A 13,338-nucleotide genomic window follows, 5' to 3' on the forward strand; every position below is an offset into this window, starting at 1 on the left:
CAGTGGCAGTTCTGCCACTGACTGTCCCTGACCGGGGTTGTTTCTTCATCTTTCCAGTCGGCCAGAGGGACTCTTTTTGGTTTCCCCTTCTCCCACCATTTTCTCTGGAAAGTTCTGGATCCCCTGCCCACGGGGACCCACCCCCCCATTGGGAAGCCCTGTTCGCCCTGCACACTCCCTGGCGATGGTCATCTGCTCCAAGGGAGGCATCAGGCTGAAGCTGGACTAATCAGCTTCCCCTTTAGAAATCTGGCAGGCTGTGGGCCTGCAGCAGAGCGTCTGGACTTAGGAGGCCATTTGTGTAATTTTCTTCCCCAAGAGTCCTGGAGACGCAGAAAGGCACCTGGCTTGCAGGACGAGACAGGAATGGAGTAAAGGTGTGAGACAGCTAGAGGACAGATAGATGGAGACACGGTCCTGGGGGATTCCCACTGTCCAGCACTGGCCCCTTCGTAAGGCCCAGCGGCCTGCCGGCACCCTTGTCCTAAATGGACCTTTTGTTCCTCATGGTTCAGGTCAGTCTTCCGTGACTTGCAAAGGGAACACCTGAGCTGGCACAGGGCAACAGCTCTGTACGGTTTATGCAGATTGCTGGGTCCTGCCAGCAGCGCGGACCACCAGCCCCCACCCTCACTGTCTGCTCACACCTCCAGCTGCCTCCGTGTACCCCGAAATGCAATGCCTTCAAACGAGGAATGTATTTCCCGCACTTGTGTGGGGGGCCGGGCAGTGTGGTCCAGGCTGGCTCCTCCGGGCGAGGTGACAAGGAGTGGTGTCCATCGCTGGTCCGGGGGCCTCACCCAGCAGCCTGGCGGCCAGCTCAGGGGCAGCCGGGGTCTGCACGGGTCTCTGCTCCCCGGGCAGGTGAGCCCAGGCTGGCTGACACGGCTCCCAGCAGCACTGGAGAGCGAGCCCCCCCGCCCAGGCCCTTTCCAGGTCCCTGCTTCTGGCATGCTTGCTCAGAGCCCATCGGTCAAGCATGTCAGGTGGCTAAGAGGTGGACCTGCGGGGTCACTGCAAAGGGGCAGGGGTGCGGGGATGGGGGGACTTGTCCAGGCCATTCCTACAAAAGCAAGGCACTGATGCTAGTGGGGTGACCCTCGGCCGCTGAAGGACTGACTATGAAGGTGCCACAAGCAGGCCCGCCCTCTTCCTTCTCCCACAGGCTGCTCTGAGGGGCCGCGGCCCCACTGCTCCTCTTGCAGGCAGGTGTCCCTGTCTCGGCAGCCTTCCCCCCTTCCTCGTCCTGGCTCCTGCTGCGCTGCGGCTGCACCCGCCAACCAAGCACGGCAGGGGTGTGTTTCGTAGGTGTTCTGAGCTAAGGCCCTATCGTAGCTGGTTCTTTGGACGATTAAAAGGGATATGATGCTCCTGAGATAGACTCAATAAATTGGAACTACTGTTATTCTTACTACTAACAAAAAATATTTCATAATAACAAAGTCTTAAGGAATTTTAAACTTAGAAGTCAGATAGACCATATAATTGGGTCACACTGCAACAAACCTAGAAATACAACCTAAAGGAAATAAAAACAAACCAAAAAAACTCATCAACTTTCCTAAACAGGACTTGGTCAATAATACAAACTATTTACAAAATAAATGAAAAGAGTAACATTTAAAAACCTTCATGGGGGAAGTGGACGTGGCCCAGTGGTTAGGGCGCCCGCCTACCACATGGGAGGTCCGCGGTTCAAACCCCGGGCCTCCTGACCCGTGTGGAGCTGGCCCATGTGCAGTGCTGATGCGCGCAAGGAGTGCCCTGCCACGCAGGGGTGTCCCCCGCGTAGGGGAGCCCCACGCACAAGAAATGTGCCTCGTAAGGAGAGCCTCCCAGCACGAAAGAAAGTGCAGCCTGCCCAGGAATGGCACCGCACACACGGAGAGCTGACACAGCAAGATGACGCAACAAAAAGAGACAAAGATTCCCGTGCCGCTGATAAGGATAGAAGTGGTCACAGAACACACAGTGAATGGACACAGAGAGCAGACAACTGGGGGGGGGGAAGGGGAGAGAAATTAAGAAAAGGAAAAAAACCTTCATGGTAGGCCACCAAAGCCATTCTTACCATAAAATCCCTTAATGGTCTTGATAGTCAAAAAAAAAGAAGGGGGAGAAGGAGAAGAAAACAAAACAAAAGGCAAAGTGAGTATTCTACTTGCCATTTTGGAATAAGGAACAAAATGGACCCAAGGAAAGAGACTACCAGTTGAGTAGTGTTGTACTGAATGGAGCCTGCTCGTACTGGCTGGAGAGAACTGCTGTGTAAATTTTCAGGAGTTTGGCAGGGTAGATGTTAAACACAGCTATTATTTAAAAATAAATGATATATTGATAGAAAAATATTTAATATTGATATAAAAATAAAGGTAAACTATGTCAAAAGCAAAAGCAATCAATTCTCAAGCCCTCGCTACCTAACTCTTTTACTTCATGTTACTGTTATCTGTGCTCTTGGGTTTATTCATGTCTGTTGCATCTGAACGGTGGAAATACTCTACGATGCTGTCCTCCTGAGCCTCTCGTCCCAGCTCTTCCTGCCATGCTGGAGGCTTGGAATGGGTCATGCGGGAATATTTACACCACGGTATTTGGCAACACTACAAATCAGAGCCCGTCTCCCAGGAAGCAGCTGTGAAACATTTACCATCACACCAATGACCCGCAGTAAGTACATTTATTTAAGAATTTGACTTTTCCAGTTTGAGATTAGAATAAAAATGATGAAACCTGAAGATGTTAATTTTTAAGTTCATACATTTCAGTGTTGCTGAATGCTCTAAATCTCAGGTGCGTTTCTCGGGTTGGAATTCTGGCAGTTAAGTCATTTCCAATCAATGCAGGATGGACCTCAAAACTCAGGAGTGACCCAGACCTCAAATGGTCTACTGGATTGGCAGTAACTATGGGCTGGCCCCCACAGAAGCTTCTGGACAGGTCTCTCATGGATTATCTTCAGTCCATGTATTTCTTAATAAATATGGGTTTTTGTTAAATGGAATGCACTTACACTGACTTTTCTACACTTACCGTATAAAAAATTAGGAGCTGTAAATGATGAACAGATAGATACGTGGGGAGTATTAGTGAAAAAAATAAAGACTAGTACAAGTTGCTAAATCCCTTTGTTGCCTTGGGGTCATTTTCTTTAGATTGAAAATAATTTTTATGATAAATTTCTTACAGCAATTACTTTTAAAGAAACTTTAATCTGTAAGTCTGGTTTAAAAAGTAAATTAATGTTAACTAAAAATAGAGGATTCTGTTTTAAATGTTGGCTCAAGTAAAAACAGCTTGAGCCAAAATGTGTACCAAATTGTTTGTTTGTTTCTGTTTGTATTTTTTTCAAATTCACTATATTAAACTTGGGAAGAAAGAACTCTTAATCCACTCTGTATACCTCATTAAAATTTTCTTTATGGCAGCATATTAACACTGCAGTAGAGTAACACAACATAGACAAAAAGAAATTGCAACATTAGAAAAGAAAGTTAGCTGACACAGTTTTCTCCTTTATGCCCAAGCTGTGTTGTAGCCCTTTGAGGCAAAGAAAATAAAGTAGAGTAACTTAGGCCTATGTAAGCTGCAAAAAGTCCTGCATCTTCTGTCACTTCTGTGACAACGTACAAATCCTGCAATATTGCTATCCTGACTCCAGCTCCCCAGACTCCACAGGTGAAGGGCAGTTCTCCCCCCGGACCCCCTCAATGCCAGCCACAAGCCAGGGGCACGGACCCCCTGCACTTCCGATCAACTGACCTAAAATTCCGCAATTCCCACCACCCCCCTGGGCTCCATAATTCACCAGAACAACTCACGAAACTCCTTAAATGCACTATATTTAATATTATAGTTTCATTATAGTAAAAGGATACAAAATAAGCCAAGAATGTAATTAACACCACTGACCTTGTCTGACTGGTTAAAATGAGAAATTTTACGTTGTGTGTGTTACCACAACAAAAGCTCAAAACAAAGCATAACTATGAACTTTGGTTTAAAAATATAATGACAATAACTGGGTTTATCAATTGTACCAAATGTTCCACACGAAAGCAAAACGTTAATGGGAAAACTGACAACTGTGTGCCGTTGGGGAGCAAGGGGAGGGGTGATGGGAACCCGGTGCTTTCTGCATGATTTTTCTGTAAACCTACAACTGCTGTACAATTAAAGACAAAGGGAGTCAAAAGAAGCCAGACAGGGGGAGGTCTGAGGGTCTCCAGCGCTCCCGTGCATGCCCTCCCCTCTTGGAGGCAGAAGCGTTGCCCCCCAGCAGAGCTGTGCCCTGTCAGTGGCAGAGCTCGTCGGAGCCTCCGGTGCCCCGGCCTTCTGTGGGGTCTTTTAGAGGCTTGACCGCTGCACTCCCACGTGGACCCAAAGCCGGGAGGTGCACCTGGTCAGAGCCTGGGCCCTGGCGAGGAGTTTGGGGGCTCTGGGTTTTCCATCCTGGGAAGCACCAGGTGTGGTCTGGGACCCCCCAAGAAAAAAATCAAAGGACTCAGACCACCGGGGATGCCAAGGATGCACTTGGAGGGTGCCGCCCGGGGGCCCTCCTTTGGGAGGCAAACACCTCCCCGCGCTGCTGCACACTGATCTGAGGCCTGGGCCCGCCTCACCTCCACACGCCACCCTCCCAGGTCCTAGTTACCAAGGGGTGCGCACCCACCCAGATGGGGCATGAACGCCTCTTTACAGGGGACAGGGTTCGGCCGTGACACACGCTCAAAGCGACGTGTAACACTGAAAGCTATCCACGGACCACCTTAGTAAACGTTTCAGGCTCATGGTTAAGGTTTCCATGCTAACCTACTGGAAAGCGCAAACAGCCGGGCTTACTCTAGACTCTCTCTACTGGCCCCCTCGGGTACTCTATGGGGAAGGGAGTAAACCAAGGACAAGCGAGCTCCCAGCACCCACCGCTGCCTTCGTACAGTGACCGCTGTTCAGCGCCCGCTAAAGGAGTGACCTGCTTAAAAAACTGTTTGCTAAAAGTAAGTTAGACAACACAAACCCTGAACCCTAAGTTAAACCACAAGCTACAGTTAATAGCACAATTATAAAAAAGTGCTTTCTTCAATTGTAACGAATGTACCACTCCAAAGCAAGCTATTCATAAAAGGGTGGTATATGGGAACCCTGCATTTTATGCATGATTGTTCTAGAAACATACAACCTGTTATTAAAAAAAAAAACCTGCCCCCCCCAAAATGTAAGAGTTAACCATATTTCTACCTTTTCCTGTTCAAATCTTCAGTCATCCAGGACGGCTACTGCTAACAAAAGTGGGGTGGCAGTAGCGAATAAACATCGAGTGGCAGAGAGTGAAGAAGATATATTTCCTCTTCAAAAATTAAGCCATAGAGAGAATGGGAAAACCAAACAACTTCCAGGCCAGACAACTAAAAAACATGCTGCCATGTATCAAGATACTAGGATCCCTCTTATTTTAATTAATAACGTCTCGCTTAGTTAAAATTCTTCCATTCATAGTCTTACAGGGAATTTCTCAGAAGGAATCTAAACCGAAGACTTGAGATGCTATTAATAATTTGAAAATGAAAGAGCAACACGAAGGAACCTACTTACAACAGTCATGAACTTATACCTAATGTGTCTGTTTTCATTTCTTGTGTAAATTTTAAGGCTCCCCCAAATTTGACAGATCTAAATAGAGTGAAGTAAAGGAGAAGAACCATATTCAATAGCCAATTAATTAAAATAAAAGTATTTTTTTCTTCCCAAAGTACTTGAATTAGGTAAAGACACAAAGTAACACTACCTTAGCTAAAACAAAAAAACAAAAAAACAAAACAAAAAAACCAGACCCATGTCTGGCTAACATTTAAACCTTTGACCAACTGTCTTTCCTGGATAACCAATGGCATTTGTTCAAAAACGCAGTTAAGCAACAAACAGCTCAGCTGTGTCTATAGCAATGCTGTTCAAACAACCAACTGTAAAGTAAAAAAAACAAACTTGGTTTTTATTCTGCCAACACCAAACAGCACCCCCAGTATTACATATTTTTCAACTAAATCTGGTAACTTATCTTAAAATTAATAAATTCCCATGTTCTCAAGAGGCCAGACTGGACAAAATTTAGGCCACTGCTCTGGGTTATTCTGAGCTGCTTTGAGATTCATTTAGACATAATGCTGATTAACACCATACTTGCCCTTTCCTGCTCACTACCCAATAGGGGCGGGTGCATCTGTAGGTATCATAATAGAAACAAGAACGATCTCTTGAGTTGCTCCCCCTTTACATTTTATTTCATTGAGAAACTATCCTTTCAAAACCACTACTTATCACATCCTGATCATAGGAGAACTTAGGAAACTTCTCTGTGCCCGCTTTACACATGAAAAACACAATACAAAACTGTGTGCATGTAAGAAAGGATCCTAGAGAGTCATTTGATAGCTTAAAAACCACTTCATCCAGACATCATAAAAGTAAAACTACTCATTTTATTCATTCATTCCATCAACTGAGAATTGCCCTATTGTACAAATACAGAATTGTACAAAAATCACAAAACGTTACAAAATAAAAAAGTACAAACTGCATTACTTAATAAATATGACTAAAAGTAGCTAAGGTGGAAATGAGATAGGTATTAGGTTGGGAACACTGTTTGACCCAGCAAACCATACAAGCTCTGTTTACAGACATTTTTACAGAATACAAGGCAATCCCATTTTGCCTTTTTAGATCATTTAAAAGGACTAGAATATTCAGGGTTTTTTCCCTGCTGTCAAAGAATGGCCAGAGTTGAATGGAGGCATTTATGCTATTTGTTTTTAAACCTCTTTGAATCCAAGAAGCTACATAAAGCAGGAGATTTGTTGTCACAAAGTTTTATGCCATGTTAAAATCCTATTATAATAAAGTGACAGACTGTAATAATAATAAAAAAAAAAGAGTGCACCAGACACCCCACTGTACACATCAAATAGAGAATAACCCTCTGCCATCGGCAAATTGGACTTTCACTCAAGTTAAGAGTTGGTACTATCCTTTAAAGAAAACAAAAAGCCATTCTCCCACAACCTTCCCTTAAGCATTTCTCTTTAAAAGACTGACCATTTCTAGAAAAATAATGACTTCCAAAACAACAAATCTATTTGTTGAATCAAAATGGAATGGGCTAATCATCTGGTAACATGAACATATCACTATCAGTGTGAGATCATGAAGAATTGTAAAATTCAAATTTCAACACTGTTTAATCACAATCTCTGTTCAAAACAATAAACTTCAAATGTATAAAGCACTTCTCTGGATTTATGCCTAAAAGCGGTCGAAATGGAACACGTCATCGGCGAAAAGTCCACCAATTTTTAAAAACGTTGTGCAAAAATACATTTGTATAGAAAATAGATTACCAGGAATGAACAAACTTACACCGCGAGCAAGGAGCTTGCAGATTAAGTGGAGCTCACTTTATACAGCCAATTACAAAGAGCAGGAGGATCACCCAAAGCTACCGTGAAACATCATTTAGAGCTCAGCAACCTTCAGCTCTGGGGAACACACATTCAAAATCCATGATTAAGGCATTCCACCTATAGTAAATCTACTAGGAAGTTCAAAAGTGCTATTACCCTGATCAGAGTTCACGTGATTCTCCAAACACAAGTTTTAAGTGTGCAGCTGGCCCGGGGTGCCGGCTCTGGGGCCTCTCAAGAGCAGGCGTTTTGCTCGATGTACATTTTGGACAGCGATATGGCCATGGACTTGGCCAGCTCTTCGTCGCGCTTCCTCTGCGCTTGAGTCTGTTTGCACCAACTGTCATACTCGGGGTTGGGATACGACTGGTCGAACACCGCGTCGTAGTGTCCGTTGCTGAGCCAGCTGAGCCAAATGCTGGGCCTGCGGGCATCCTCCGGGCCCAGGTAGTGCGTCATGGTGGCCACCGTGGGGCTCTCCGGCTTGCCGCCCGTCGTGAGATGGATGTTCACGTTCAGCATCTGCCCCATGGCCAGCAGTTCGGGGTACCCGGCCCACGCCCCGTCCTGGGCGGCGGCGACGATGAACTCGCCCACGTCGCCCTCGATCAGCGGCCCGAAGTGGTCGAGGTGGTCGGCGATGTGGTGCACCGTCTGCTCCCGCAGCTCGCGGTGCAGGCTCTGGTCCCCGGAGACCGCCTTGCTGACGGCGCGGTACAGGCAGTTGCCGTCGGGGATGATGTGAAAGCGGTACTTGTTCCTCTGCCGCAGGTACTTGTCCTGCTTCTCCACCTCCGCCAGGTACACGGCCAGCTTTTCGTCCCTGGGGTCCGCCCTGGGGACGCCGGCCGCCTCGGCCGCGCCACCCCGCGGGGCCTGGCCACCGCCGGCGGCGGGGGGCGCGGCGGGGCGCGCCGCGGGCTCGGGGTGGGGGGCCGGCCGGGCCTCGCCCGGGGCATCCCTGCGCTCCGCGCCCCTCTCCCGCCCGCGGCCGCCGCTCTCGGCCGCGCGCGCCTCCCCCCACGGGCCGCGGCCGGGCTCGGGGCTGCCGGCGGGGCCTCGAGGGCGCGGGGCGGCGGCCAGGGCCTGGCGGGGCTCGCGCGGGCGGGGGGCGGCGGGCGGCGCGGGGCGCGCGGGGCCGTCGGGCCGGAGCAGCTCGCCCAGCAGCCAGGCCGGCGCGGGCGCGGCGCGGGGGGCCGGGGCGCCGGGGCCCAGGGCCCGCACGGCGGCCAGCGGCGGCGGGCGGCGGGGCGCGCCGGGGGCCGGGCCGGGCGCGGGGGCGCCGGGCGCGCCCTCGAAGCAGGCGGCGAAGGCGGGCATGGCGGCGGGCGGCGGGCGCGGCGCGGCGGAAGGCGGCTCGGCGGGCTCGGGCTGCGGCGCGCCGGGGGCCGCGGGCGGCAGCGGGACCTTGAAGGCGGCGGGCGCGGAGGGCGCGGCGGGCCGCGGGGCGCCGGCCGGGAAGTGCGCGCAGACGCGGCTGTAGAGCTGCATGGCGCCGCCGCCGCCTTTATAGCGCGGCCCGCCGCCACACCCTCCGGCCCGCGGCCCGGCGCGCCCGGAAGCGCGCTGACCCAGGCCCCGCGTCACCGCCGCGGGCAGCGCGCCGCGCACTCCGCCGAGGGGGGGCCGCGCTCCCGCTCGCGCCTCTCGGGAGGGGCCCGGCCGCTTGTTTACCTCCGGCCGCGCCGCCCGTCACGTGGGGCGCCGGGGGCGCGCCTCGGCGCGCTCCCGAGCTGCGCGCGCCGCCCCCGCCCGCGCACGTCCCGGCGCCGCCCCTGCAGCCCCCGAGGCTAAGGGTCCCGGAGTCCGGGCGGCGGCGCGCGGGCCGGGGTCGGCGGGCGCGGGCGCGGCGGGGCGGCTCCCCGGGGGCCGACGGGCCCGCGCTTTCTGGAGCGGCCGCGCGCGCCGGAAGTGGGCGATCCGGGGCCGCTGGGCGCGCCGCACGCGCCGCACGTCGGCACGTTCCGGGCCCTGCGCCCATGTGCAGTCGCCGCCGCCGCCTTCCCGGGAGTCAGGGCCTCTGGGTTGTGCTGCCCGCCTGGGGACGACCCCCGCCCGCCCCAGGAAACCCCAGCTGCACCCCCAGCCCCGGCGGCTCAGCGGGCAGGCGCGACCTGGGGCAGGTAGGTGCCCTGGACGGCCTTCGGGAGACCGAGCGCCAGGCCGCTGGCCCCCGAAAGTTGGTGCAGCTGCACCTCGGGCCGTAGGACGCGGGAACGCTTGGACGGAGCTGTGCAGGCGCTGCCCCCCGGGGCAAAGGGCTCAGAACAGCCGCGAGACCCGGCAGCAACTGACGGGAAGCGAGCAGCTCTTGTAAACCGAGCTTTGAGCTAAAGTTAAAGTCGCAGACCCTAGCCACTAAAATGGATTATCCCATTTTAGAGACGGGGAAACTGAACCCGTAAGTTACGATGTAGGCCTTCCTGCGTCCTTAGGCAGGACGGAAATCATCAGTGGAAATACCTGATTGGCTGTTGAACTGCCATCCCCTGGTGAGGTACCTGGCTCGTGTTCAGAGCTTGGAAGCATGGGAATGAATGAAAGAGAAAACTGGACCACAAAGATTTCTGATACTGGGAAAGTCACAGTTATCACCCAGGTCTGTCTTGGTTTGCCAGGGCTGCTTTGGCAAATGCCACACCCTGGCAGGCTTAAATAACAGGAATTTACTGGCTCCCAGTTGGAAGGCTAGAAATCCAGCCTCCAGCCTCAACATGCCGTGCCATCTCCCGGGTCTGCAGCATTCTGGGACTGGCCAGCAGTCCTCGGGGCTCCTGGCTGGTAGGTGCATTTCTGCCTGGTCACATGGCCATCTCCTCTGGCTTCTCACTGAAAGCATTTCCCCTGCCTGTAAGAACTTCAGCCATCTTAGAGTAAGGTCCACCCTGTTTGAATCTGGCTTCAACCAAATAGGATCTTCAAAGAACCTATTCACAATTGTTCACAGCCGAGGACCCGGGCTCGGGGCTTGAAGGTGGCTTTGTAAGGTCCATGATTCAATCTACCGCCAGGGCTCCTAGCCTTGGTCTAGCTTTACTTTGTCATGGGAGGCATGGCTGCCAAAAACCCAGCAGCGGCCGCTTGCTCAGGTCACTCCTGCCTGGTGGGTAAATCAACCTGGTAGATGGCAAAACAACTGTCTAACCGCCTTTTCAAATGGTGGTGACTACCCCACTGGCGTCTTGGCATTAAGTGTTTCAAACTGACATCTACCCTTAGCCTCTCAGTACCTGGTGTTCTGAACAGAAGAAATAAGATAATCCTCAAATAATATTTACTGAGTACCCATTGTGTGCATAGCATAGCTAGTGTAACAGGAGCTTGGAGGGAGATAAGGAAGATATTAAAATTTAAATCCTCGAAGCAAGAATGTGTTCTAACAGTTGGGAGTAAACACAGGAAAACAGGTGCACACAGGACAAGCAAAGTTTGATGTACCAGATTTGAAAGAGACATGTGTAAAGAAAGTTGTGAAAATTCAAAACTTGAACATCCGTGAAGCCATTCTTTTCCTTTTAGTTTGTATAAGGGTGGTGGGTTGTGCAAGATGGCATATTGACATGGGAATCAGCATCCATCCTATCCATAAATCTCAGAAGTCTTCCTGGAGGAGGTGATACTAAAGGAAAACCCTCAAAGCAATGTTTTGTTTTGCTTTTTAATTTATTTCTCCCCCTCCCTCTGTTGTCTGTTCTCTATGTCCGTTTGCTGTGTGTTCATCTATTTCTGCTTGTATTCTCATTAGGTGGCTCTGGAAACCGATCCTGGGACCTTCCCGATTGGGAAAGAGGTGATCATTCTTTTTCGCCACCTCAGCTCCCTGGTCTGCTGCGTCTCATTATCTCTTCCTGGGTCTCTTTGTTGCATCTTCTTGCTGTGCTAACTCTCCATGTGGGCCAGCTCACCACACGGGCCAGCTTGCCTTCACCAGGAGGCCCTGGGCATCAAAACCTGGGCCTCCTATATTGTAGATGGGAGCGCAATTGCTTGAGCCACATCCAGTTCCCCAAAGCAATGTTGACTGTCTTTGAAGTTGTTTCGTGCCCTTGAAGTATATGAGAAGGCAAGGTCATGCAAGTGGTGACAAAGAGAGTAGGTGGGGAAGTGGGAGACATGTCTGATTCCTTGAGCAATCCCTTCATTACCCCATCTGAAAAGAATTACTAATAATTCCATTCTAGAAAATTATTTGTCCAGCACATTTCAGTACCCTGCAAAAAAACTGGTAGATGATTGGGAAAATAGGATTTTAAACCAGAATTACATAGTCACCAAATAGACTAGAAGGAAAAAAAAAGTCAGCAACTATCAACCAAAGGGGACCAACTGGAACACCAATAAGTTAAACAAAATACACCAAAGTAAAGGACAAAATATTAATAAGTATTGCTGGAGCTATGCTCCCAGCATGGTGCACATCACAGAGGATTCCAGAACATTCTGGCAGCAGCCAGGCAGCAGGAACCAGTCCCACAGGCAGTCATAGCAATCCTGGCATGTTTTGTGAAGATGCCTACTCCTACATAGCATCGTCTCTTAGTTATAGTCCTTTAAAATTCATCAAATTCCCAAGCCCTTCCCTTTCCCCCCAAATAATTCAAATTTTTAAAAAACTCAAATATGCATCCATTTATTCACTCATTACATAGTCATCTTTTTATAACCCCTCTATGAAAATCTTGAAAGAGAAAAAGATCAGCAAGGTTAAAGGATTCATGCTGCTCAATGACAAGATTCACTACAAAGCTACAGTAATCAAGACTGTGGTCCCAGCCTGAGAATACACGTATAGATCAACGGAGTAGAAGTCAGGCTCCAGACTTTTATGGACAATCATTTATGGACAATTGATTCTCAACAAAGTTGCTGAGCAAATTAAGTGGGGAAAGATTAGGCTTTTCAACAAATGATTCTGGAACAGCTGGATATCCACATGCAATAGAAGGATGCTGGATCCATTCCTTACACCATAACACAAAAGTTAACTAAAAATGGATTCAAAACCTGAATGTAATAGCATGAACTATAAAACTGTGAGAAGAAAACATACGTGTAAATCTTTGTGATTTTGGATTAGGCAATGGTTTCTTAGATAAGACACCAAAATGCAAGCAACAAAGAAAATAAGTTAAATTGAACTTTATCAAATTAAAAACCCTTGGGAAGTGGATGTGGCTCAAGTGATAGGGCTTCTGCCTACCATATGGGAGGGCTCAACTTCAATCCCTGGGGCCTCCTGGTGAAAAAGAAGAAGAGAAAGCGTGCCTGCGTGGCAAGCCAGTGCCCACATGGCGAGCCAGTGCCCCTGTGGTAAGCCAGTGCCCACGTGGTGAGCCAGTGCCCCCGTGGTGAGCCAAGTGCCCCCGTGGTGAGCCAGTGCCCCCGTGGTGAGCCAAGTGCCCACGTGGTGAGCCAGGTGCCCGTGCAGTGAAGCGAGTGCCCATGTGGCAAGCTGAGTGCGCATGCATGTGCCTGCGTGACAAGCCAGTGCCCGCATGGTGAGCTGAGTGCCCGCTCAGTGAGCCAGTGCCCATGCAAGTGAGTCACACAGTAAGATGATGATGCAGTAAAAGAGAGACAAAGTGAAGAATCAAGGTGAAGCACAGCAGAAGCCAGGAACTGATGGGGCGCAGCTGACAGGGAAGCTCTCTCCACGTCAGAGGTCCCCAAGATTGACTCCCAGTGAATCCTATGGGAGAAAAAGTGAAAAAGAGAAGACAAAAAGAAATAGATACAGAAGATCACACAGAGGATGGACACAGACAGCAAAAACAGCAGGGCGGGAGGAGGGGAAAGGGGAAAATAAATAAATAAATTTTTTTATAAAAATGAAAAGCCTTTGTGCTTCAAAGAACACCATCAAGAAAGTGCAAAAACTGGA

General features: G+C 50.1%; 1 protein-coding gene across 1 annotated transcript; it reads right to left on the bottom strand.

Moving 5' to 3' along the window:
• Window positions 1–6,456: 6,456 nt before the first annotated feature.
• On the bottom strand, window positions 6,457–9,034 carry OTUD1 (OTU deubiquitinase 1). Its single transcript, XM_058297849.2, has one exon. The coding sequence runs from the start codon at window positions 8,946–8,948 to the stop codon at window positions 7,692–7,694; it is 1,257 nt and encodes a 418-aa protein (XP_058153832.1). The 5' UTR covers window positions 8,949–9,034; the 3' UTR covers window positions 6,457–7,691.
• Between the last annotated feature and the right edge of the window lie 4,304 nt (window positions 9,035–13,338).

The sequence above is a fragment of the Dasypus novemcinctus genome, chromosome 5, assembly GCF_030445035.2.
Source record: "Dasypus novemcinctus isolate mDasNov1 chromosome 5, mDasNov1.1.hap2, whole genome shotgun sequence".
Lineage (NCBI taxonomy): Eukaryota > Metazoa > Chordata > Mammalia > Cingulata > Dasypodidae > Dasypus > Dasypus novemcinctus.

What these genes read in the sequence shown, in the direction of transcription:
- OTUD1 (XM_058297849.2), bottom strand. Translation starts at nt 8,948, where the DNA reads ATGCAGCTCTACAGCCGCGTCTGCGCGCACTTCCCGGCCGGCGCCCCG.